The following is a 23,800-nucleotide window of genomic DNA, read 5'->3' as shown; positions in this document are numbered from 1 at the left end:
ATTCTTTGTATTAATATCTTAAAGTATGCCATACACGTTCCTTATATCCCCTTTAGCAAGTACATTTTTCTATCTATCATCTTAGTTCTTAGCCTTCTTAATCTCTAGTCTCTCCTTGATTGTCTATTCTATCTCCACTTATATCTTCTTCTAGGGTCCCGTCCCTTTGAGAATATCTTTCTAATTTATTTTGGTATCATTGTTGTCGGATTACACCCTTATTTCTCTAGATCGGAGTCTATAGCTTATTTTTTGGTCAACAAACATGAAACCTCATTGAGGTGCTTTTTCATCAAGTTGTGGGCATCAAGCCCATTGTTGAGTGTTAGGCATCAATTGTACAACACACCAAGGAAGGAAGATAATAGAAAGAATACCAAAATTATGATCCTTGAAGGACGTAGGTGCTTTAATAGTTCTTCATTGGTGATTGGTGGTCAAAGTGAAACTAGGAACCAGGAACCTTGTTAGAGGTTCTGATGGTTCTTAGAACTACCAAAAACTTTGACTTCGTCATACTTGAACGTTTGTTCTCAAAATTTTAACAAATCAAAATTAGAGGCACTCATTAAGCTCTTCTATAGGATGAACATTCGAAAAAACACATGCCTTTCTTATTTTTCCCTTTTCAAAGGTTGGTGATAGAAGTAGATTTGGGAACTTGATCAAAGATTTCCATGGTTCTTGGAACCACTAGAAGCTCTAAGGCCTTCTATGTTTACTTTAGGTTCTTTCACTTCATGTCCTTACTATTGTCAGTATGAAGAATTAAGGAGTTAAGTAATTACTATCTTATGGTAATTTTTTATTTTCTTGAAAAACAAAGAAGTTAGGGTTTTCATTATTTTGGTTAGTTCATAATTTTAAGTGGTTTCGCTCCTAGTATGGCAAAGCCATTCAATTTTTGCATCCACCTTTACTCCTCACCATTATGGTAGGGTTGCAACTACACTAACATCTATTACTCAATGGGAGAAATTTTTCTAGGTTTCTAACTTATATAATCCTAATACCAAATTTAGGGGCAAAAGTTTGTAGGAAAGTCATTTATCCTTTGAACCACTTTCATATTACATTTCAGATTGGTTTCTTTTTGTTAAAAGATGTTAACAATTAATAAGTGTTTATTTGTCAATAAAATTTAAAAGTTCTAAACTTCATTTAAAGAAATTGTTCTACACTTGGATATAGTTTTATTTGACCTTATCATAGTAATGTAATTGTGGAAAGGTAAAACTTCAATTTGAACTGTTTAATGTTGTATCATGAAGATTATAAAATTATTTTAGTCCAGCTCTATTGATATTCTCTTAAATCATTTGTACTTCATGTATTGTTGAATCATTTGCATTGATTATATTTTAAAAAAATTGTGCACATGTTTATGCTAAAACCTTTATAATATCTGAAAATATTTGTAGGTTGTCGTCTATGATCTTAAGAAATGGCATTATTTGACATAAATGCAATATTAATTTTATCTGATTTAAAATTATTTATTGAGCCATTTAGAATATAAAAAAGATCTAAAATTATATATAGTATTTATATATTGCAAGAATATATATTCGTAAATCATTCTGATTTCCAATGAGTAGAAGACTCCAATAAAATCAATAAATGATGGCAATAATAATATGATCTGTCTGTATTTGCTCTTCGATTTCCAATATGGTATGAAAAAAACGTTAAAAAATGTACTGTGAAGAAGAAACGATGGTAAGTTGTTTGCTCGCTAATCTGAAAGAGAGATTTTTTCACTGGAGAGGGCTAACACCTTTATGATATCAAAATAAATTTTCACTGGAGAGGTTTTCTTCTCTGATCTTAATACTGTCCTTTAACACAGATTGTGCGTGACTGCCTGCCATTCCGTATGCAAATAATTTTTTTTGTTGCTTTTATTGTCACTATCAGTCTGGAACCATAAGAACTTGGCATCACTGAAAAAGCCTTCCACTATGCTGCAATACTTTGATTGATTAGCTCTTCTCAGTTCGAAGCACATGCTACATTTTTCTCATGGCTGAATGGCAGTTTCTTACTGTACTTTCAAAATATATTCGTAGGTTTTCTTCTCCCATCTTAAAAAATGGCCTTTTACATAGATTGTGGAGGAATGGCTTAAATCACACACATTAAGCTTATATTTTTACGTTTAAAATTGTTAAACACTTAAAGTTTATTGACATTTTCTAGGCTTTATATATTGCTTAAGGTGCATGATCACACTAAGAATACACTTCTAAACTTAAAAATGTTAAACACTCAAAATTGACTAACATTCTCTAAATTTAATATATTGCTTAATGTGTAATTTTAGTTTAAAACTGACCGATTGTACTGTCTGCGATTTCATATGCTTTATTGTCAATATCCATCTGGAACCATAAGACAGGCATGACTGAAAAAGCCTTCCAGTATGCTGTAGTTGCTGCAAAACTTTGATTGATTAGGTCTTCTCAGTTGGAAGCACACGCTGATCCTTAGTATGAAGTGTATGTATCTTTCAGATGGGCAGTCTCTGCATGAAGTGGCAGTTTCTATGACAAGCCAAAGATGTGTTGATGACAAGGAAGACTTTTGTACAGAAATGTGGGAGGAGTCCCGCGTGGGATGAATTAAAGGACGCAGAAGACTCATCATATGCGTGGGAATCGCTTCAAGAAATTACGACAGCGAAAGATTCAGCAGGCGCAGCGCCAGGAATTAAGATTTGTTTGTACGAAGTGACTTTTTGCTGAGCAGAAGAGAGCAGAACACGACTTAATTGTTGGCTTTTGTCTATTCCCACGATGTATCTGCCATTACTTCGTCTAATGCATAAGGAAGCTAGCAAGAGCAGTTTTCTATTTTTATGTCTTTTCTTTCAGTTTCAAAAATGCTTAGTCAAATTTTTATTTGGAGATAGATTGTAAGGGTGTATTATCAGTCCAATTTGACATCTTCCTTATCTTTGATTATGACCTTACTTTACATACATGCATCATATAATGTTTACTCTTCGTGATATCAATATTACACATAAATAACAAAGCTTTCAAACACTTACACTACATTTGGTCGATAGAGTCTAAAGATGATAAAAAGGAGGTTGATGCATTAAAATTCATACACATAATAAAGCTTTAAAACACTTAAACTACATTTGGTCGATAGAGTCTATACATGACAAAAAAAGGAGGTTGGATGCATTAAAATTTATCATTTTGAGCTAGTTTCTTGTTTAGAGATGATATTTTACATGAGAAACACTAATTCTATAGTTGTGTTCATTCTTGGAGTAAGAGAGCGCTTGGTAATTTCATGTATTGTACGCATGCATAGTTGAGTATGTATCAATCTATAAATTTGGTGATTTATATCTTTGAATAGTTGATTATGTTTCAATACATACACTTGTAGGTATGTACCTATAAATAGTTAGTATGCATTAATCTCTAGACTTGGTGGTTTATATCTTTAGATAGTGGATTATGTTTCACTCCATACACTTGGAGTTGTGTACCTATGGATAGTTGAGTATGTTTGGATCCATAAAACAATTGTTGTTATTGTGAATAGTTAAGTATGTTTCAATTCATAATTAGTTGGTGTTGTTGCATTGTAGAGAGTTGAGTATGTCTAGATTCATAGGTGGAGTGGTATTCTTAAGATAATTGAGTGTCTTAGTTCACAAGAGGAGTGATGTACTTGTAAATAATTGAGTATATTTTTATTCACTAGGCATTATTTGACAATCCATATAGACATTGATGTGATCAGTTTAGTTTTGTTTGGGTAAGCGAGGAGATTCAGTAGAGGTTCTTCATCAAATATTTACATGGGTTGAGCTATATTTAGTCTCTGTAATGTCTCATCTATTCTTTCGATTGATATAATAAGGAGAATGTTGAAATATTACATCAAGGTATAATAAATATAAGTTAGATAATAAATATTAATTAACATGTTTGTATGTTCATATTAATTTATAAATGAATTATAGTTTAAAATAAATTAATATTCATGAGTTACTTTCACATATGGAGGCAGGTAACTAGGTGATTAATGTATAAGAAAGATGAAATGATTTGTAAATCCATATTGTATCATTTTATATTATGTTGTACAATATATGTATTTTCTCTATCATTTTCAATAAGAATAATACTTGAAAAGGAACTAAAATAAAGTCAATATGTAATTACATGGTATATATTCAATAAAATAAGAGTACTTGAGAGATTAGATTTTCATGGTCTATAATGATTATTGTTTTGTGTTTCTGGATTTCACTATTAATATTTTGTTTGCATCAACATTTTTAATCATACTCAATGATCTATCAACGGGATGAGAGAGTTGTATGAGAAAACTAAGAGTAAAGTAAGTCAAATTTTGAACTTTGTAAGAAAATACTTTGGAAATGTTGAAGAGTAAGACAAATGTGGTCAATGTGGAAACTAGTATTATAAACTATGTATAGACATTTGAAACTTTTAAGATAACAAGCTTTCATCCATGTCTAACTAAAAAGTAACCCTAACTTTTACTATTATCTTAATTAAATAATTTTCCTAATCTTCATTTGGAGAAATATTTTTTAAGGCAAATATATGAGCTAATAGAACTTGAAGCCTTATAAGTTAATAATGAACATCAAGATAGAAGTGTTATACTGGGAAGGCTAAAATAATGAGTTTTTCACTTAAATATTAAAATATAGTAAAGCATGTTAGATAATAATTAGTAAAGAATACAAATTTAATTAGCTTTTTTGATAAAAAAAAGAAATAGTAAACTATTAAGAAACTAGATATTATATAAATATCTAATATTCAAATGAAAGGATAAATGATATTAATGGTAGATTTATATCACCTTAAGAGATCTTGGGATATGTTCTTTCTCACATATGCAAAGACTTCTAAGTGAAATTGTAATTTAACTATAAAGGAAAAATGTTGAAACCTAATAGAGGTGTAAAAAATTATAATAATAAGGGTATAAGGTTTCTTAATTATTTGGATGTCATGGATTCCTTTCTATCAGTTCTCACACTATTAGGAAATTGTTTAGAGGTCTTCATGCTCACTTAAGGCATTTGGTGGCCTAAATAATAATGAGAATTGACATATTGAAATCTTTGAAATCGCATCATAACTTATTAGATGGATGTTCTTATAGGTGAATCCAGATGTCAGCTATGTACTATTGTACATTAGAGTCATTCAAAACCTTGATTATACAATTTTGTGTTTCAAGAAAGAACATGACATAGTTTGTTGATCATTATATATTATAAACCCTGGGTGAGTGCAGGGAAATGGGGGACAATAGGGGGGTCTTGTGTGGCCAATTTTTTTGGAATCAAGAAAGGTGGATCTTGGATAAGAAATTGAAGATAGTTATATTGAAAATTTGAAGATACAACAAGAACTAGAGTAGTGCTTGCTTTGAATCTTTTCTAAACTACTATATTTTTAAAATGGTGGAGATTAAGGGGTTCAAATAGGGGGCCACACAAAGTGCTTCTATTTTTGCATAAAGAAAACAACATAGTGGCTGGTGTGCCCTCCTAAAATGTTAATTTTCTTAGTATTTTAGAGATTTCTCTAGTGAAAAATTAGCTAACACCATGTAGTTTATAACAATTTTTTGCTAGTTTTTTAATGAACATGTAATTTTTTACTAATTTTCAAAGTGGAAACATCCCAAAAAATAAAAAATGAGTGCACACCCTACTAATTTCTTTGGAAACATCAATTTTCAAAAACTTATTTTTTTGATCCTATATAAAATGGAGTCTAGTTTCTTAAAATACAATTTATTTCAAATTCTAATGAATGAGTAAAAGCATGATTTCCAAATTATCATATGTAGATTTTTTATGGAAAAATGATGGCACTAGAAAAAAGAAATTAAAGATTGAAAGATTAACATAACTGAAATGTTGAAACATTACATGCTTAGAAAGCTAAGAGAGAGCTCACTGATTCTACGTTATCATTTAGCTTGACATAGAAAGACATGTAAACCTAGTGGAGCAAAAACTTGAGATTGTGCGATTTTTTTAAAATTTACAAAAAATATTCCCTTGGACAATGACATGTAAGTCTAACCCTTTGGAGTGGATGTTAAGGACAAGTACAACCTTAAGGGTCGAAAAATATCCAAAGAAGATAATAACACGAGTGCATTATAACGTGGTCATGTTTCCAAAAGGAAAAAATGCCTCTCTTTCTCTTCCTATCTCTCTCTAACTCGTTCTATAGCTTACACTCTTTCTCTTTCTTAGACTATATACATGAAAATACATTAATTATAAGTGATATTTATAAATATTTGTTAAATTTCTTATAATTTAAATTATGTTTCATCTATATGATTTTAAGATGTTTTAAAATGGTTTTAGATCTCTAGGAATTATAATACAAATTCTAAGTTTTGGAAGATCTTATAATTTTTTAGAATTTGTCAAATTTTAGTAATCAATTAGCTCCTATTATCTTGTAGTTCCCTAAGAGTAGTTGTAACTGTACAAAAGCATCACTAAGACTCTTCTTAAAAGTAGGAGGACCTACTCTTGTACAAGAGACCAAAAATTGGAGGGACAAGTCGTCCCCTACACCCCTCATCAAGAACTAAGATCCAAAAATAGTTGAAACAAAAAACCTCTAAACCCAGAAAATAATAAAGTTTCATTACCAATATTACCCCCCCCCCCCCCCCCCCCCCTCTCTCTCTCTCTATATATATATATATATATACCTCCCTCTATCTCTCTACCCCTATCTTCCATTCTTCATCTCTATCTCCAAATATCTCTCCCTCTCTCCTCCCTCTCTTGCCTCTTCTAAACTTATAGACAGATAGATATATGAACCTTTTATGGACACTTATTGTGCACTTGTAGTTTAATGTAAAAGAAATAAATATGAGATGGTGCACCTCTCATCAAAAGACTACTATATTTCATTTTGGTGTTGTTTTAATTGAAAAAATAATTTGAGATTTAGATTTTTGCATGTTGCTTCACAATTTATGCTCTTTATATGAGACAATAATGTATCACCATGTAAAATTATCATAATAAAACAAGCTTAACTCACTTGGATATATGGTTGGAATTGAGAATAAGCCTAATTTCACATGGAAATAGATCTATTATTTTATCTCACTAATAGGACCTATAATCTTTTCCCCAAAATTTCCTCTCCAGTTTTAGCATGAAATATCAATCATCCAAATTAATTCAAATTAATAAGTTATTCCTAAACCAAAACAACTCAAATAAATAAGTTATTCCTAAACCAAAACAATGCAAAATTCTTTCTATCCTCAATGCTTGATCCATTGTATTAAATGATTTCATGTCTTGATGTAAACTATTCTAAGTAATAAAAAAAATTTGTATATAATAAATATAAGATTTTCATAATACTTGTTTTATTTACATTGATATTTTAGATTACACTTTTTCAAAAAGTGAATCATTTTTTTTGGATTTTCTAATGAAGGTCCCTTTGAAGTGACCATGTACACTTGTATACTCATTCTTTTAGAGATCTGAGATGTATTCAATGCTATACAATGATAGGGGATAATTTCTAATTGTTGAGAACCTTAACTTTGTAAATTTAAAATCATATGCAGCAATTTCAAATCACTCCTAACTTTATACAAAGACTTATAACTAAGATTTCAAGTCTACATCAATATGTTCTTTGTAGGTGTGTCCAAAAATATTTCGAGAAAGATTAGACCAATAGTTATGCATTTACTTATAACAATTATGTAAAGTCGTGTTTTGTGATGCATCAATGCCATGTTGCTTCTTAGATCTAAGGAATACATCTCATTCAATTACAAATACTCGCCATTAATAATAACAACTTTAAAGTCACAACTACTAGTCTTACACTATTAAAAACCTTGAATAGTAAATCATCAAATACTTTTACAACTATTAGAACGCGCTCAACTAATAGACTCACTCTCATAATCATATTGCATTCTTATAGATAAGACTGTTATATAATTTATAAAATCAACAATCTTAATTTTTCATTAAGATTTATGTCTCACTTCTTTGCAAGGTGATTCATTATGCTTGCATGTTCTTATTGTGACCAGAAAGCATACTACATCAAAGAGTTTAACCGAACTTGCGTTCATGGTAAAAAAAAATATTTTGGGGCAATTATCAAAGAAAAAACAAGGTTGTTAGTTGCACAATTGAAGACAATATCGCATCATCTTAGATGTGAGATTGGTTGGTGAAAATTCCCAAGAAAATCTAAGAAGAGAGAACTTGGGTATTCTACGATAAGAGTGACAGTATGACACTTTATCATAGAATGCACAACTAATAAATATCTTTATATGTATGAAAACAATCTGAAAACAATCTGAAAGTTAACAACGTACATCATTTATTCGATGCAGATAAAATGAACTAGACTGCTAGCTTCCTAATAAAAAAGATCTAAGAATATTAAACTAACTTAAAACTATAATTCTAAAGTTCCTTAGACGGTCAATCTTGTAAAGATTGTTAAAATCATTCATTCAAGTTAAACACTAGTCGGCAATGTAAATTGTAACGAGCGGTCCATCGATTGCCATTTGCCAAAAGAAGTACAGCTACATTCACCCTCGAATTTACTGTATGGAATGACCATGATTATTCATTGTCATGGCCAGCTGTTTAATACCTTCTCCACTGTACTAAAAAATCTCTCTCCTGTTAGGGATTGCAATTGACCGACATTTACTCCGAAAAGGCAAGTTGACGTTGAGACCTTCACCGATGACTCAAATTGGAACACCAATGGGCGGCTTGTTTGGGCCCCACGTCATGGAAATTTGTACTAGGTGGGAGTTTGGAAGTATGGCTTTTAAACTGTGCGGGATTGAATGAATGAAGGAATGTTTTTAATCACGTTCACAAGGTCAAGCAGTGTATGGGATTCATAAACATTTCAACTGTGCGGGATTTCAGCTTTGTATCTATGGTCATCGATATTCAGTACAATTTATGTTAGCTGAGATTAAATTTCTGTAGAAGGATAATTTCAATTTGAATTCCAAATTACACGATGTAAAATTGTAATCCTTGAATCTTGGAGTAGTTGTTATAGTAAATTTTGTATATCTTATGTTTTTAAATTTGATTTTTTTAGTTTCTACATAATTGAAATATGTTATGTCTACTAAGATCAAAAAATAAAAATAAATAAATTCATTTGAGAAATGTCATCCTTGCAAAGAAATATGCCCCAATACCATTCACTTTGACAATAAAAAAGTACTTTTACAATTGATCTAACACTAGAGTATCAATGATAACATGCACATAAGGGAGAGGACCCAGTAGTTGTGCAACCTAACTTCGTGCTTCTTACAATCTTACATGGAAATTTCAAATCACTCCCAATTTTTTACAGCAGCTACTTGGCAAGTCCCCTGCTTATAACTAAGGTTCCAGGGCCACATCATCAAATATGATGCCACATCACCATGATTTTTGCCAAGGTGTCCAGAACAACCCTAAAAAAAGTGAGACCAATAAACGTTAAAAGGGGTCCCAATGCTTGTGCAGCTGATGTGGCATCACATGATTGACCATTATTTACAACAAATGGTATATTTCATTCAATTATTGGTACTCATCATAGAAATAACAACTTCAAAGTCTTAACTATTGGTGCAATGTTTTGTATTAAGTATCATAGAATCACAAAGTTCATTTTTTGCTCATTCGAGCATCCACGTTACTAGCTCCTTTTGAGCACCAAACTAGAAACAACAATTGGAAGACCAAGGGTCACAACTTAGAAATCCACTTTAAACAATGTGACAAATACAACCAATGGAAGACCAAGAGTCACAACTTAGAATTCCACAAAGGTGTCCCTCATGGGAGTTGAACTTGGGTCTCCACATTGAGAACTCAATGCTTTAACCAACTAAGCTCAACCCCTTGAACTATTGGTGCAATGTTGTACAAAAATTAGATATTAAATCAGCAAATATGAGAATATTAAATCAACAACTTCTATCACAAGAATTGAAATGTGTTCAACTACTAATCTTTCCCTACACTTCCAATATATTCATCAGTCTTATATAAAATGACAGCTTCTGAATGAGTGCAATCAGCGGGAGCGTTGCCGACTGCTACGGCGGCCCAAAAACACTATTCACACTAATAATTGATTCCTAATTCGATTTTGACACGTTCTCGTTCTAATCCACCCATTCCTGTCTTCCTTCGCAATTTGCAGAGATTACACTTAAATTTCTTCGATTGGGTGCTTAAATTTTTCTATATAAGGGCTTCGACTTCATTTCATTTTCCAACGAGCTCGCCTTGGTAGAGTTAAGTCGATAATAGTCTTACTCTCTATCTTTGCAAGCTTCCATATCGAGCGTTGTGTTCTGTTTTATATTCCATTGCTGGAATTTTGAGATGTCTAATATAGAAATTTCCAAGTGCTGGGCCTCAATCCCTAAGCTGTGCTCAATATTCCTTATGCTAATCTCCTGTGCTATATCGTCCATTTCCTTAATCTCCCCTGAAGTAGTTCGTCAGGGCAGAAAGTTATCCGCCTTAGTTCCCTCGGCCCCCCTTGTGCTGGAATATCACAAGGGGCCTCTTCTCACAGGCCACGCTTCCATCAACGTCTATATTCTCTGGTATGGCAGATTCACCCCCTCCCAGAAAGCCACCATTACAGACTTCGTCTCGTCGTTGGGAGAAACCAACGCCATTCCAAACCGGCAGCCGTCTGTAAGCAGTTGGTGGGCAACCACGCAACGCTACACCGATTCCACCCGAAAAGGTGTCTCCGGAGCAGTAAAGATCGGAGGCCAAGCCTCCGATGGTTTGTATTCCCTAGGCAAGAATCTCAAAAGAAGCCAAATTGCTCTTCTGGTGAAGGGGGCGTTAGCTAAACGTTTGTTTCCCCCGGACAACAGGGGAGTTTATCTCGTTCTTACTGCAGCCGACGTTTATGTGGAGAGATTCTGCATGAACTCGTGCGGTTTTCACGACTCCATTCCTCTTTCCAAGAGAACTACAATTTTGTTCGGATGGGTTGGGAACTCGGGAGTTCAGTGCCCTGGGCAATGCGCGTGGCCATTTGCGGCGCCTCTGTACGGCCCTCCCACGCCGCCTCTTATTCCCCCAAACGGAGATGTGGGTGTGGATGGAATGATTATAAATATTGCGGCTGTTGTGGCGGGAACAGCCACAAATCCGTTCAACACTGGGTATTATCAAGGGAGTGCATTGGCTCCGGAGGAAGCAGTGACGGCTTGCAGTGGAATATTTGGGAAGGGAGCGTATCCGGGCTATGCGGGAGATTTGCTGGTGGATAAGAGAAGTAAATCGAGCTACAACGCTTATGGAATCAACAATCGCGAGTTTCTCGTTCCAGGCATTTGGGAGCCGCTTCAGCTCGCCTGTAAGACTACTGTCTCTTAATATTGAGTAGTGTGAGGCGTGTGTCATCCGCCTCCATCTTCCTAGTACAGGAGGATTAAGAAGTTTAGATGCCTGATCTATATTGTATTTTCCTATAATTTCATGTTCGATGAGTGTGAGGTAAAAGGGTTATAGCTTGCCAAAATCTGTATTCTCTGTATTCTCTGTAATATGTCCTTACTCTCAAAGTCTAGTCGTGTCCACTACAGATGAACAGTTACGTACTACTCTGTAGTCTATTCCAATGTAAAGATCTAATTTGTCTATTTGTGAAGCAGATTTTGTTTAGCTATCTCTACATGTTTTTGCCGCACTTGCAACGAAGCACCTAAATTTTGGGATGACAAGCACCGTGAACAAGAGGAATTGAAAAGGAGCAACAAGGTTTACATAGCTTATTAAACTCTTGAAATAAGGGTTTTGCACGACTATAAAACTCAATGAGCCAGTATTATTTGATAAGGAATAATAGAATATATATATATATATATATTTTATGTTGAAAATGTTCAATGGAATAAACTTAAAAGTGTTGAAAGAATTTGTTGGTGAAATTGAATGGTTCTAAATAAGTTTATCGGGGATCAAGTCATGTTGAGCACAAGGTCTCAAACCCTTCAATCTTTTATTTTTAGTTGAAGAGGTTTTAGTCTAAAGGTTCATCTTCTATCTCGAAGTAGTTAAGGTTCTTTGTGGATGATATTAATTCTTCCATAAAAAAGATCAAAAGATTATATTGATCCTAAAGTTTAGAGTAGTGAAAGTGTACTTTTTCTATTTAATTAATTTTAATTTTTTGTTGTTAATATAAATAATTCAGTGCTTAAATATTATATTTTATGTAAGAGTTAACACCTAATCTGTATTTTAGTAGATTGTATTCAACTTTTATATCATTTTTTCTAATCCCAAGTTAAGATCACATATGCAGTCCTAAACTTCATTCAAAATTGTATGTGTGAAATTTATCCTTATTTTCAAAATCAATTTAAATTATAGATCCAAGTCTATTTGTTAACTTATTAGAGAGAGGGGATGATGGACGTATGTAGGATAAGAATGAGAAAAAGATTGAGGAGAGAGAAAGAAATATATAGAGATAAAAAGAACTGGTGAATGTAGAATGAGAATACCTGTAAAATTTATTGAAATAGAGATAAATAAAAGAATGAATAAAGAAAAGACTGCCTTTTCACCACCTGTTTGATTCCATCAAATCCAAAAACGACCTTTGACCTATTACACCCTCTAATGCAATATTGCTAATTATTTAACTGGTGCTTTGTACCACATTACCTAAGTGTACTGTGTTTGAGATTAAGATGTTAAAAAACGTCGGCTGGCTTCACTTGAAATGAACGTGTTCCATGTTTAACATCATAGTCGACGGCATTTTCACTGGACTTCAAGAACATCCCAAAAAATTGCCTGAAAGGATTGCAAATTCTGAAGGTTGAAAGAGAATTTAAAAAGATGATGATGACATGAGTCATGATGACTGTAGCAGAATCAAATTCAATGATCTCATCAAGTATGGTGGCCGGGTGTATTTTGGCGTTAAACAATTTGATCACGTTTTGTTTTCGCCACACATTATAAATAATAATAATGGTGGTATAATTGTAATGGCCTCTGTTCCTTGAATGCTCTGGACACGACCTCGTTTTTATTTACAATCTCTTTCACCTAATATATGATTCTTTAGTTAGGGGAAGAGCACCAGTAGTCGTCATAGCTAACTTCTCGCATCCATAGATCTTAAACAGTATATCGGATTTTGAAATTTTTTTAGTTGTCTTCGTATGCGATTTAACTGCTTATAGCTATTGATCTGGCTTCTGGGTAGTAACAATGCACGTTGTGGAATCAATTATGCGCATAAAGGTCAAAAAGTACACATTTGAAAGTGTCCCCTAATACCTAACTAAAGATGATCCAATAACCGTCAACTTAAAATCGCTAGTACTTGTTGACAAATGTCCCAATAGTGGTGCACAAATGTTCCAATAGCAGTGCACAAATGGGCCAATTATGAACCAAAAATTAAAATGATCGGCTATTGGTACAAAACAAATTTATCGATGGTGTTTTCACTATGACGACTATTGGGGGGTCAACATGACAATAAGATGATGGTTATTAGAATTATGTTATCTATTAGTGCTCTTCCCCTATATCTAATCAATTAATGATAAAAAAAATAGGTATTCTCGGAAGCCAAATGTGGCAAAATGTGCAGTAGGCGATAGGATTCCTTATCGGCCATTTACAACATTTAAATGCGCTTGCATCACATACTGCAGTTTTTTACTTTTGACAGCGAAGGGCATTGATTCCCATGCCCCACACGACTGGATCATGTTGACCCACAGGTCCAAGAGGTCATATTTGCTTCACGCTTCTATCAAAGGATTTAAAAGTCGATATCGAATGATCATACTTGGCCATGTTGTAGTAAAATATAACCAGCACTTGCACCCAATTCAGGTGCAATAGGTACCCGCAGATGTACTTTGGATTGTATATTGGTGGGCTTAAAAAAGTAAGAAATGAAAATTGGTGTTATTTTTATGAAGTTGTGCAAAATGTTTTTATTCTATGAAATGCTTTTTATGTATGTAAACGAGGCATTACATTGAATACATTTGCTAATATTTGTTGAGCTATCTTTTATGCAACTGTCACAATTGAAAAACCATACAAAATTTTGTACTATTAAATTCAATGATGTCTAATATACTTGTATACATGTGGATGGATATAGTTGAAGAGGCTAAGAAATAATGTGCGATCAACATGTATACAAATGAATGGATACACTTGTATGCAGATGGATGAATATAGTTGAAGAGGCTAAGAAATGATTTGCGATCAACATGTTTGACCATAATTGAAACCTAACCCTAAACTTAACTCTAGCCTTAGAATTATACTCTAGCTACAACTTGAACCCCAACCCTAATTCAAGACTAATTATAATTAAATTATATCCCAAAACCTAACCTGAGTTGAATTCTAATCTTAATTTAACTCTAACCCTGAATCATAACCATAATTCTTACCCTAATTGAATTATAATACTAACCCTAACTATAATTAAATGCTTATCATAATCAAACACTAACCTTGACAACATCCTTAATATAAACCTAAATTAACCATAACCCTATTTGAATCTTTATCTTAACATAACCATAACGTTAAATAAACCTTAACTCTAACCTTAAAGTAAATCTTTATTAGAGAATCCTAACACTAACACCATGCTTTATCCTTAAACAATTACCTTATTTGAATCCTAACATTAGAACTCTGAGCCTAATTAAACCCTATTTGAATTGTAATACTAACCCTATTGGTGATTGAACCCTACCCCTAACCCTAACACTAATTATAATTGAACCCTAGCCCTTACCCCAATAATTATCTAGGAATAGTAATCCTAATTGTAGTCTAACATTAACCCTAATCCTAATCTTACCAAAATTGAAATGTAGCCATAACTTAATCCTAAACTTAACTCTGACCGTAAAATTAAACCCTAACCACAACTTGAACCATAATCCAACCGTAATCGAACCCTATCTCTAAACTTAATTCTAATTATAATTAAAATCTAGTCCTAATTTAACCCTAACCCTAATGTAATTGATTTATAATCCTAAATCTAACACTAATTCAACTATATTCCTAACCTAACTATAGTTTAACCCTTACCATAATCAAACACTAACTATAATTGAACCCTAACCCCAAGATTTATCCTACAATAGTAACCTTAATCATAACCTAATATTAACCTTAACTCTAACTTAACATAACCTTAACTTTAATCTAAATGTAATCAATCCCTTATGATAACCTAATCCTAAATTAATACTAACCATTATTTAACCATAATTGGACCCTAACTCTAATTAACTATAACCCTAACCCTAACTCAAAGAGTTCCCTTTAATTAAACCCCAACCCTAACCTAACCATAACCTAGCCCTAATTGTGATTGAACCATAATGATTATTAAACTATAACTCGAACCCATTTTGAATCCTAACTATAATTTAAGGTCCTATCTGTAAATTAAACAATTGAGGTAGAGATAGAGTTAGGGTTATAATGTTATTATTAATACTATACTATTCTTTAATATAAAACAATATCTTTATCTTAATATAATAAGAAATAATAGTTATTACGATTATACTATTATTAAATAAAAAGTTAGAATATAATAATATTATTATATATTAGTATTTAGTTCTATTTAATAATGAAATACTATATAAATATATATTAACTTATTTAATATTTTCCATGTTGTGCTACCACTGCTACTAGCTTATATATTTTTTATTTAATAATAGATATAAAATATACCAAGATATATCCTTCTTGAAATGTCTATTTTTAATAGTTTTTAACCCTAAGGTCAAATAGGCACCTCAAGAAGGATATATGTCAGTGTATTTTATATATTATTAAATTAAATATATATAAGCTAGTTATATGTGAGTATAGTTTTGATATGGAAATTTTTGGACTTTTTTTTTGGTAGAAATGTAAAATGGTTTCTTATCTATGTACACTTAAGGTTTAAAGGTGTGACGCATCATATAACTTATTACATGGACACATCTGGTGAAAAGTGTTCTTAAAATTAATTTTTAATGATTTGATCAAAATTTAATTATGCAATCCCTCGTAAATGAACAAAATAATATCATTTTTTGTCAGAACAATATCATATTCTTACTTAAAATATAACTTATATTTAACTTAAATTATCTCTGTACCTTGTGGTAACCATGACTCTTGTTATCTACTATAATGCAAGCATCAACTCCCATTTATGAAGACAGGATCGAAACCTATTTATGATGCCTAGAAAAGTTGGTTCAAATTTCATTGATGGACATGTCATAATCAACTCTATATGAAACTGAAAAGACCTTAAATTGTATTAGTACTAGTGTACTCTACCTCAACAAATATTTCTAGCATGCCTTCCAAATGAAAGGAACACCTTAAAATATGTACTTTTTTATCTGAAATTATGGAGATGTTCATTATTTGGAGGCCTAGGATCAAACCATAGTCATAAGAAATAAGAGAAATTGATTACCTAGATCTACAAGTAAAATGATTACAATAGTAAATACCAATATGATGTGAGCAAAAATTTAAATAAATGCTATAACCAAATATTAGGGATGAGGTAATGTCTAGCTCATTGAAATGTACACTTGTAGAAAGACTCTTAATATTTTAACCTTTCATTGATTTTTATGGATTTGACTATGTAATTTTTTTTAAGACTCTTTAATAACCTATCTTTAAATAAAATCTCAGATAATATAGTGAGTGTTTGTGAAAAACATATAAAAAAATGATGGTATTTAGAATCTGTGATCATATCTAAAACTTACGATCATATTTTGAAAAATCTATGATCTTGTCTAATATAAAAATAACCCCTAATACTCCTATAGAGAAGAACAAAATAATGATGGTATTCCAAAAGACCAAGAAGCCTACTAAAATTGGGTACGTAAGATTGCCAACTTCTCCCTTGTATTTTGCCAAGCCCTAAGATTGAGCTAATGATCAAATGTAAAACTGACTGCAGAGTTAGATGTTAGATGTTAATGTAGCATTGGCATCAAATTTATGGAAAACTGACTGTCAAGTGTATTTGTGTTTGAACATAGGTCTCATTAACCTTCGCCATCTCATACCACATGTGGATTTTGTTTTAATCGTTACTGGGGGCCAAATTCCTGAACTTCCACAAACTATGTTTTCTCGAAGACAGGTGAGGCTTGGTGGTACATTAAAAACCCTAAAAGTTATAATAGTACGATATTTTGTACCTTCGTGTTCTGTGCAATACGATCAACTGGTTATGCTGGTTAAAAGTATTTAGTAGTATGAGTTGCCATTGTTCCGTACTTTCGTGAAGAGGGGTGGTGAAAATTATCGATTCTTCAACCCTACACCCTCGTTTAAATGAGTTTCTGATACATAAAAACTCTGAGGAATACATGAACTATACACCCATTTTCAATTAAAAGTTACTTTGTACTGAGCAGGATCTGGATAGAATTTGGGTTGAAGGAAGTTTATGACAATAAAATAGAATTGCTTTCACAAGTTGTGATTGACAGATTCATTTTGTGAAATGGCGATTGATGTGACAAAAGAGAATGTAGAGTAAGTTTCAGGGTGGTCCACATATTCGTAAGCGTGGGGGGAGCTGAGCCATCGTGGCCACAAACCTCAGAATAAATTTGTGGTGTCAACTCCCATTTATGAGGATATGATTGACACCTATTTATAATGTCTACAGAAGCTGGCTGAGATGATAATAAACTGTGTGAGAAAATGAAATGAGCTTGAATTGTATGAGTACTGGCGTACTCTACCTCAACGAGTAATTCTGTCATGCCTTCCTAATGAAAGGAAAACATTAAATGTATGTGTACTATCTATACGTATATGGCTTGGGCCACTTCTGCATAAATTTGATGCCATCTTATCGTTCTTTCACTTTCAAAGATATAAAGGAACAGCATAAGTTATCCCTCATGCTTTAATAATGGTTCATTTTTTTATTTTATTTTTGTACAGCCAGTCTCTTAGTTATTAATTTTAAAGAAAATAAAAAAATTTAAAAGTTTATTAATAAATTTCACATGTATCAATAGATGTCTACTTTTTAGCATTTTTGGATTATAATTGGCCTATTTGTGCACCTTTATTGGTACCTATAGCACACAACTACCAACATTTGTGCACAATTATTAACAATTTTAAGTGAACGGTTATTGGGGGCATCTTTAAGCAAATATCAGGGAACACTTTGAAATGTGTATTTTTTTTACCCTTGAGTGCATAACGAATCCCATAGTGTCCATCATTACTACACAAAAGCTAAAAGAATAGTTATTGTAGACGTATAAAAATGATCATATTCGTAAATGAATATTTTATGTTCATTTCTCTATTTAATTAAATCCAATTTAATTAAATTACCCACATTCCTCTATTTAATTAAATAAATTACTCAATTTATTTAAATTAAATTCACCATACCCATTTAATGAATAAATCATTTTATTCAATTAAATCCCCCCTATCCACTTTTAATTAAATTCAAATTTAATTAAATAGTTATCTTAAATTAAATAAATCTAATTTATTTAATTACAACCAAATTGAATTAAATTAACTTTATTTCAATTAAATCCTATTATCCCTCCATCCACTTGCATTTTCCTGCATCTCCCACTTGCCTTCTTAAACCCCTTTCTAAATTCCTTCTGGACTCTTCTAATCGCTTCTAATTAGCCTAACCCATCTTCTAAACTTTGTCACATCCCTAAGCAAGGGGAGGTCACTCCTCAAATCCTCAAAGTCTTTAATAACCATTAAAGGCTTCAAGCCTTCAACCACTTAATTTCTCAAAGTCTTTGATAACCATTAAAGGCTTCAAGTCTTCAACCACTTAAATCCCCAAAGTTTTCATAACCATTAATGGTTAACTCAAACCCTCTTACATGGTAAAAGAATTTCTTTTAACTCAACCTTCATCCAACCCAAGGGTCTCATCAAGCATTTAATGCTTTGACCATGATTATCTCTTAATCATTTGCACAAGGGTTTATCCTTGGATTAACTCTTAATCCATTAGGGTAATCTTAACTTAAGCTTAACCCTTATCTCTAGATAACCCTAAGGTCTTCTCAGGCATTTAATGTCTCCAACCCCTTCTCTCAACCCAACCCTATGTTGACACTTGTCACCATTTCATTGGTGCAAATTGCAAACATGGATCCCCAACTTTCAAACTCAACCCTTGATCAACTCTTTCAATCCTGACCATCCATTGCCCTGTTTTTGCTATAAATAGAGCTCTCATTCCTCCATTTTGATCATCCTTCAAATTTGTAGTATCATACTTATGCTCAAATACATTCAAGCTTTCATATCTTATCTTATGCTCATCATTTTAGCCTCTTTTAAATCAGGAACTAGTCTAAATATGCATGTTTAGAATAATTTCTATCATCATTAGCTTCAATCATAGATTAATATATCATGTTAGGATAGTATTTATACTAACCTTCTCATCTTATAATCTAGTTTATTGCATTTATAGGATCATGCATAGCTTAGGATGCATTTCATACTAAAATCTATCAAAGCATCCCTCGTTCTTGCATTTGCCATCCCTAAACCATTTTTCTCAGTGATCTGAGGGCAAAAACATTGGTTTGAGGGACATTGTAAGATAGAGAACCATGGGACCAACCTTGGGAAGCTGAGTAATACTTCATTACTCCATAGCTTGCACCAAGAAGTCCTGTGTGTGTGTGGACAAGTCTTTTAGAATATTTTCACATTTTGAGTTCTATCGACCCATTTTTCCCGCATACATTTCTGGCACCCACCGTGGGGCTTAACCCCATATATCAAATCGGTTTTTAAATTTAACCACTTTTGCAGGCACGCGGGAAAAATGAATTAGCGCGTTAAGTTGACTGTTTAGCACATCCGGTCAACAGTCTAGCGCACCCCGCTTACTGTTTAGCACGTAGAGTCTATACTCTAGCACGTGAAGACCTTTCTTTAGTGCATGACTTCCACTAATATTTTTCTGTAGGTATCAACGTGGAAGAAAAACAGAGTAGTGCATCTGAAAAATAGTTTGGCGCTTCGGGTCTATTAGATAGTGCATTCAGTTCACAATCTAGTGCGTGGAGTCCATCATCCAGTGCGTGAAGTCCATCTTTTAGCGCATCAAATCACTAATTTTCCTGTAGGTCTCAGCGCGGCAGAAAAATAGAGCAGCACTGTCGACGCACAGAGTAGCGCATCCAATAAACAGTGTAGCGCATTGGAACATTATTTTAGCACATCTAAGTTATATTGTAGCGCGTACAGTCCTTTTTGTAGCACATCACAGACAGAAGACAAAAATTAAAATTGTAACCGAAATTAAATTTAGACTTGTAGAAGTCCACCAAAATCCAGATTTTTCTAACTATTTGATTGGAATTTTTGTAGGACTCTAACAATTTCTTGCAGGTAGAGCTGGATTTTATTTGTAGAATTACAAATAGTTTTAGATTTTTGCTAAGTTAGTTAAGTTAGTTAAAATTTAGAGTCATTTTAATTCTTGTTGGATAAAATTGAACTCACCTTACTTTGGGCTGTAAAACGAACCACAACAACAATCTTTTCTTACTTTTTCTAGGAAAAACTTTCTGAATTTGGGTTCTAAAAGGAACAAAACAATCTTTATTTTTGCAAGAAAGGGGTAAAAAGAATACCACCATCCTTTGGTGCTTAAAAGGATCAATTTTACATTTTGCAAAAAAAAAGGAACCTCACTTTAATTTTCAAAGAGGGAAGTCCTTCCCCTTTTATCGATTTCTTTTGTTGACCACCAAGATCGAAATTTTTCTTTGTTGACCAAATTATTTTCCTAGATTAGAAAATCATTGCTTTGAAGGAAATAAAAAGAACACCATGTTTTCATGGAGCAACAATCTCCATATAGATCTTAAAAAATCATTGACTTGAAAGATAAAAAGAACCTTGTTTGCCTTGTCTTGAAAATAGAAGGTATATGCTCTCCCCTTAACTGGGTGATCAAAAAGCCAGCCTACTCTTACGCTTTCAGTCATACTGCATTTAAATTCTTTAGCAGACCTGCCTTCCCGAGGAGTTGAAATCAACTCTTAAAGCCGTTTATGGCCGGTGTGAAGGGAACGACCTAAGTGGGGAACGACTTTGACGCCAAGAATTCCAACCCACTATAATCAAACGTGGAAAGTGACGAAAGTCCTTTTCAACGGTTGCATGCAGCGATTAACCTTCCCCTAGTATCCTTGAGATACGTAAAGCCTTTGTTTTAAAGGTTGGGAAGCCTCCTGAGGGAGTTTATCACTGACGGCCGAACGAGAAGCCTGATTACGAACCATAGAAATAGAAGCTTTGAACCGAATCAGTAACCAGACATTTATAACATCATAGTGCAAGGGTGGGGAAGAATCCACCCCCAAGATTACTCACCATATATCTCCCAAGTTAACTACTCAACTGTGAAGCAATTCACTTTGGGTTAATTTCTGGCAAAAGGCAAAAAAATGGGTGCCCTCTAGGGGGTGACATGGCTGTTTGAGCCGACGGAGTATCGAGACTAGTGGGTTATGATGTTATTTATGACCCTTGACTAAAGAGTCTTTCTGAAGTGTATTATTCGTATCAAAACCTGTTAAAATATTGGGGATTTGAACACATCCTCGCAGAACATACACTTTTTGTTAGATTAGGCAAAATGGTTGTACTTTTTGTGCCATGCTTGCATTTACTACTTCAGAAAATCATCCATCAAACTTGAAAATTTCACAACAAAAGTTCAAAATTTGAAAAAAATCAACCAAAGGAAAAATCAAGGCAGTTTAGCGCATAAGAGCAACTTCTTAGCGCGTGCAAACTTTTTGTTAACACATCCAACCATTAAATTAGCACATCGGTTCCAAACAATAACGTTTCATCTCAAAGCAAAACAGTGTGAAGTCATTTAGCGCATCAAAGAAATAGTCTAGCGCGTGGAAGCATCAACTTAGCGCGTGGAGGCTAAACATTAGCGCATCAAGTTCACAGGTCAGCGCGTTGTAGGCCCAGGGTAGCACATATATTTTTCAAAACAAATAGAAAACATTTTTGAACATTCAAAACTTTAGCATGTGTCTGGGGGCAGCCTAGCGCGTGTGATCATTGTTTTAGCGCGTGGAGTAAATTTTGTAGCACATATAGTCTCTGTTTTAGCATGTGATCCAAAACACAAAAACAAAGGGCAAAACAGTGAGGAATTTTAAAAATTTCAAAAACATTTTCAGAAGCCTTCTCCATCAAACATCATTTTTCATCAAACAAAGTAGCGAAAACAAACCGTTAAGACTATTTCTTAAGCTAAATTTGTGTCAAAACAAACGTTGTAAAATCCTAAACAAATCGCACGATAAAACATGTCTATCTTATCATAATCTGGAAATCTCATCATTAGTATCAACAGAATCCTTTACCATCTTACGGATTTTATCTCACAAAAACACTTGTTTAAAAATTTTCAAGTTGTCAAATCAAGTTTCCATATCGGGAAGCTTTTATCCATATCATTTAACAAACTTTGTCGTGAAGGGGCATCTAAACCTTCACTTTGATAAAGTAAGATTTAAAATTTTTCAAACAAGATCAGCTGAATCCAAACAAATCAAAGGAAACCATTGATCACTCATGCATGACTAATCCTCATATTCTGAGAAGAAAGAACCTTTATCGTAACATCACGTTGAAGAAACAACAACCTAGTTTTTCCAAATTCATCAAGAGAAACAAGTTCTTATACATCAATCGCCAACTCTTCAAATCTCATCGGGTATTCCTTCATCACGTCAAACGTTATATCCAAAACAAATCCAACGAATTTGACAAAGAACCCTTGAAGACAAGAGCCTACTGTCAAAAGTCTGCTTTTAATCAAACCATAAACAGCGGCAGAAAAATCAATCCAACATTCTTGCCCGACGAGTGTATCACTTATAACATATCTCGACCAGAACTAACCACCCCCGAGCACCATATCAACGAGGCTTTTGTCCCTTTCATCACTGAGAGTTTCTACTAAAATGTCTGTTACTCGCTCTCAAAGAAACCAACAAAGCGAGACACACGCTGAGTCTAGTATGAATCGAAGATTGTCAAATCCTTTTGAAGTTCCACCCTTAGAAGAACCTGAAATTACTGAAGCATTTCTTCGAGAATGTCAGGAAAACCCATCATTTCAAAAGCTTGTAGAAAGACTCATGGAAAATGACAAAGAAAAATATCTGCTCATGCTTACAAGTAAAGGCGTTAAAATTCCCGAAGATTTAGACTCAAACATCTTTAAAACTGGATCTCGACAATATGCATATCAAGAGCAACAAAGAGAAGACGAAACTCATAACTTTGAACAACACATACCTGAGCAACGTATTCCAGAACAACGCATACCAGAAATGCGTATACTCGAACTAGAAACACCAGAGCAAAATATACCATTTACTACACCTTTTCAGCTAAGAACAAATACAAGGAAAGAACTTTTCCCTCGACAAGACAATATACCTTTGGCTACCCTTACTCAACAAATGCAAATGTTGCAAAGGCAAATACAGGATATGCAACAAGGAACAACAGTGTGGTACTCTTTAAACGAAATCTTTCCTTATCCATTTGACAGAAGATTAAACATGGTCCCTTTTCCTCCAAACTCAG

The 23,800-nt window shown here is 33.2% G+C and overlaps 1 protein-coding gene across 1 annotated transcript; it reads left to right on the top strand.

Annotated features, from left to right (window-relative positions):
• The first annotated feature begins 10,336 nt into the window (after positions 1–10,336).
• Positions 10,337–12,027, top strand: LOC131030515 (protein EXORDIUM-like 2). The gene is made up of 2 exons (XM_057961367.2): positions 10,337–11,453; positions 11,752–12,027. The coding sequence occupies exons 1-2, from the start codon at positions 10,457–10,459 to the stop codon at positions 11,760–11,762; spliced, it is 1,008 nt and encodes a 335-aa protein (XP_057817350.2). The 5' UTR covers positions 10,337–10,456; the 3' UTR covers positions 11,763–12,027.
• The last annotated feature ends 11,773 nt before the right edge of the window (positions 12,028–23,800 follow it).

Source organism: Cryptomeria japonica, chromosome 2, assembly GCF_030272615.1.
Source record: "Cryptomeria japonica chromosome 2, Sugi_1.0, whole genome shotgun sequence".
NCBI lineage: Eukaryota > Viridiplantae > Streptophyta > Pinopsida > Cupressales > Cupressaceae > Cryptomeria > Cryptomeria japonica.
Note: the sequence above shows the minus strand (reverse complement) of the source record. Positions and strands in the feature narration are given on the sequence as shown.

Excerpts from the sequence above, each read along its gene's own strand:
- LOC131030515 (XM_057961367.2), top strand. The coding sequence starts at position 10,457 with ATGTCTAATATAGAAATTTCCAAGTGCTGGGCCTCAATCCCTAAGCTG.